Raw genomic sequence first — 2,646 nt, forward strand, 5'->3', positions numbered from 1 at the left:
AAATGTTATTGATAAATGATAAGGAATGTACCTGATGCTATTATTGATATGTACTATCTCTGGCATTCATCCGGTAGTTCAGGAGTTTCCTTTCTTAGCCTCTCCAGGCTTAGCTGTACCTTCTTTAGCAGCTTTAGGGCAATTAGATGTGGCCCTTCTCGCCACAGCTGAAAAAGACTGCATTCTTTATGTCACTACATTGGTGGGACTGGTGACCAGTTCTTTTACAGATGCCACATTGCTTTGGCTTTTGGTTTAATCGACACTATCCCCAGTGTCTTCTTTTGCAGGTTTTGCATGTAGGCTTTTTATTGGAATGTTGTTGGTTCCTTTCGAACTCGGATTTGCCCTTCTTCTTAGGATTCTGGGAGTTATCCTCCTCCCTCTGTCTTTTCTCATTAGTTTCAGTCTTGACTAACTTTTGTCTCACTATATCTAGAGTGAGAGACAAGGATAGATCCACAGTTGATCTGAATGTGGTTGGCCTTGAAGCCTTAACATTCCCTTTTACTTCCGGTGTCAAACCACCGATGAAACGCACAATGCGTTTAGGTTCAGGGGTAATTAAATAGGGTACCAATCTAGACAGGGAGTTGAAGTCGGTAGCATATTGCTGACAATCTAGGTTTTTCATTGTGAGAGTCAGAAAATCTATCTCCACTTTTTCCACTTCGTGTTGTGGACAGTAGTTTTCTCTGATATGATCCACAAAATTGGACCATCCCATATTGTATAGGGGAATTTTCCCCGTGGACTGTACCATGGCCTTCCACCATGCGAGGGCCTCGCCTTTGAAAGATTGTGAAACAAATTTCACTACATCCTTATCAGCACAATTGCTGATGTCCATAGCAGTTTCCATTTCATCAAGCCATTTCATGGCATCGATTGCCCCTTTTTACCCATTGAAATCCCTGGGTTTGCATGAGACGAAGTATTTGTATATGCACCCGTCTTCAGTTGAACGGGGCTTATCATGGAGCACTAACTTCTGAGGTTCGCTCTTCGCATTTGAAGAGTGAATGGAGCTCTCCTTGCGAGCTGATGCATTTGGTTTTGTATGGGACTTTGAGCGAGTAGCACTTGACTCCTTATTGTTCTCAAGAACTTTACCCACAACTTTACTAACTGCTGCGTTAATCATGGCCTGAAGATCAGCGCCATTAACATTTACATTTGCATCATTGTTTCTATTTGCAGTACTGCTGTATGCTTCATCAGAATCCGCCATTTTGAAGCTTTGGTACTAAACACCAATAATAACAATTGCTTAGTTACAAAATAATAGTGAATCATCGTATTTGATGATTATCAAGCCATGTATCATTAAACCATATCGGCTATTAGGTTTTAACTTCCTTATAGTATGTTACTTGAATGTATATCAATTATATTTGGCCTAGGTCACAAAAGGGACCATTAATAGCATTTAAGGTTTGGACCGAATCCATTACTTTTTTGACAGGGGATCACAACGTCACAACTGTCTCTGTCATATAGACGACTATGAGTAGCTTGAAGGCTAGCCTAAAAGAACTTTTAATATATATATATATATATATATATATATATATATATATATATATATATATATATATATATATATATATATATATAGCCCGTCACAGGAATGTAAAACGATATGACATAAAGTCTAGTCATGAAGGACATAAGTAATCATATGGCAGAAAGGCCTTGTCGCAAAGGACATTAGTTTATAAGCCACAATCCTATTAGATCAGGGGCTTTAAGGCTTGAACATAGTTCTTCACCTTTAGACAGGGAGTCATACTCTACAAATGTCATCGTTTTGAAAACGATTCATTTTGGCACATAGGCAAATCGATGGACATCACTAATGGATGTTTACACATATACATATATATATATATATATAATTATCGTAATTGAGCATATTAGTCATGATCATATTGATATTATAGACTATAAGGCTTGGTGTAGGATCGTTTTCAGACCCGAACGAGTCGATCAGAAGAGTTTTATTCAGTTTGAATGGCGGAAACAGACAAACTGAGGTCAATTTAGCAATGTATACACTATAAACTGTCGATTTTATTGATAAATTGACGTTATACAGCGTGACGACACTTCGGCAGCACTTTGTTGCAAAACCGGAAGAAATTATGAGATTCCGCTCCAAATGGCCTTTATATAGCCAATGAGGTTCCGCTTGAACATGTCTCAAGCGGAATCACCATCATTGATTCAAGCGGAATCACCATCATTGATTCAAGCGGAATCATCACATTTAAACTCGAGCGGAATCATAATGATTATGATTTCGCTTGAACATGACATGATGTCATTTCAAGCGGAATCACACTAATTTCCACTTTCTTGATTTTCGTGCCCTGATCTAACTGTCACACCCCGACCACGTGGTACAACAAAACGTGGCGGAAACGTCGGGGAGTGTTGTAACAGAATCATTGTTTCATAACACATGGAAATTTAAATATTGTTTTATTGATTAAATGAACTCGTTGTTCTATTACAATCACATAAGTACAACTATGATCTTCCAAATTTTTAAAGTTGCTAAGGCACGAGTCCATCCTAAATGTAGCATGCATCAACAATCATCTCAAGACAGCACCTGAAACATGTGTAAAAATAGGTACGTCA

At 38.2% G+C, this 2,646-nt stretch overlaps 1 protein-coding gene across 1 annotated transcript; it reads right to left on the reverse strand.

Annotated features, from left to right (window-relative positions):
• Positions 1–265: 265 nt before the first annotated feature.
• Positions 266–880, reverse strand: LOC110893432. The gene has a single exon (XM_022140542.1). It carries the CDS (start codon positions 878–880, stop codon positions 266–268), a length of 615 nt encoding a protein of 204 aa, XP_021996234.1.
• Between the last annotated feature and the right edge of the window lie 1,766 nt (positions 881–2,646).

This window comes from Helianthus annuus, chromosome 12 (genome assembly GCF_002127325.2).
Source record: "Helianthus annuus cultivar XRQ/B chromosome 12, HanXRQr2.0-SUNRISE, whole genome shotgun sequence".
NCBI classification, from domain to species: domain Eukaryota; kingdom Viridiplantae; phylum Streptophyta; class Magnoliopsida; order Asterales; family Asteraceae; genus Helianthus; species Helianthus annuus.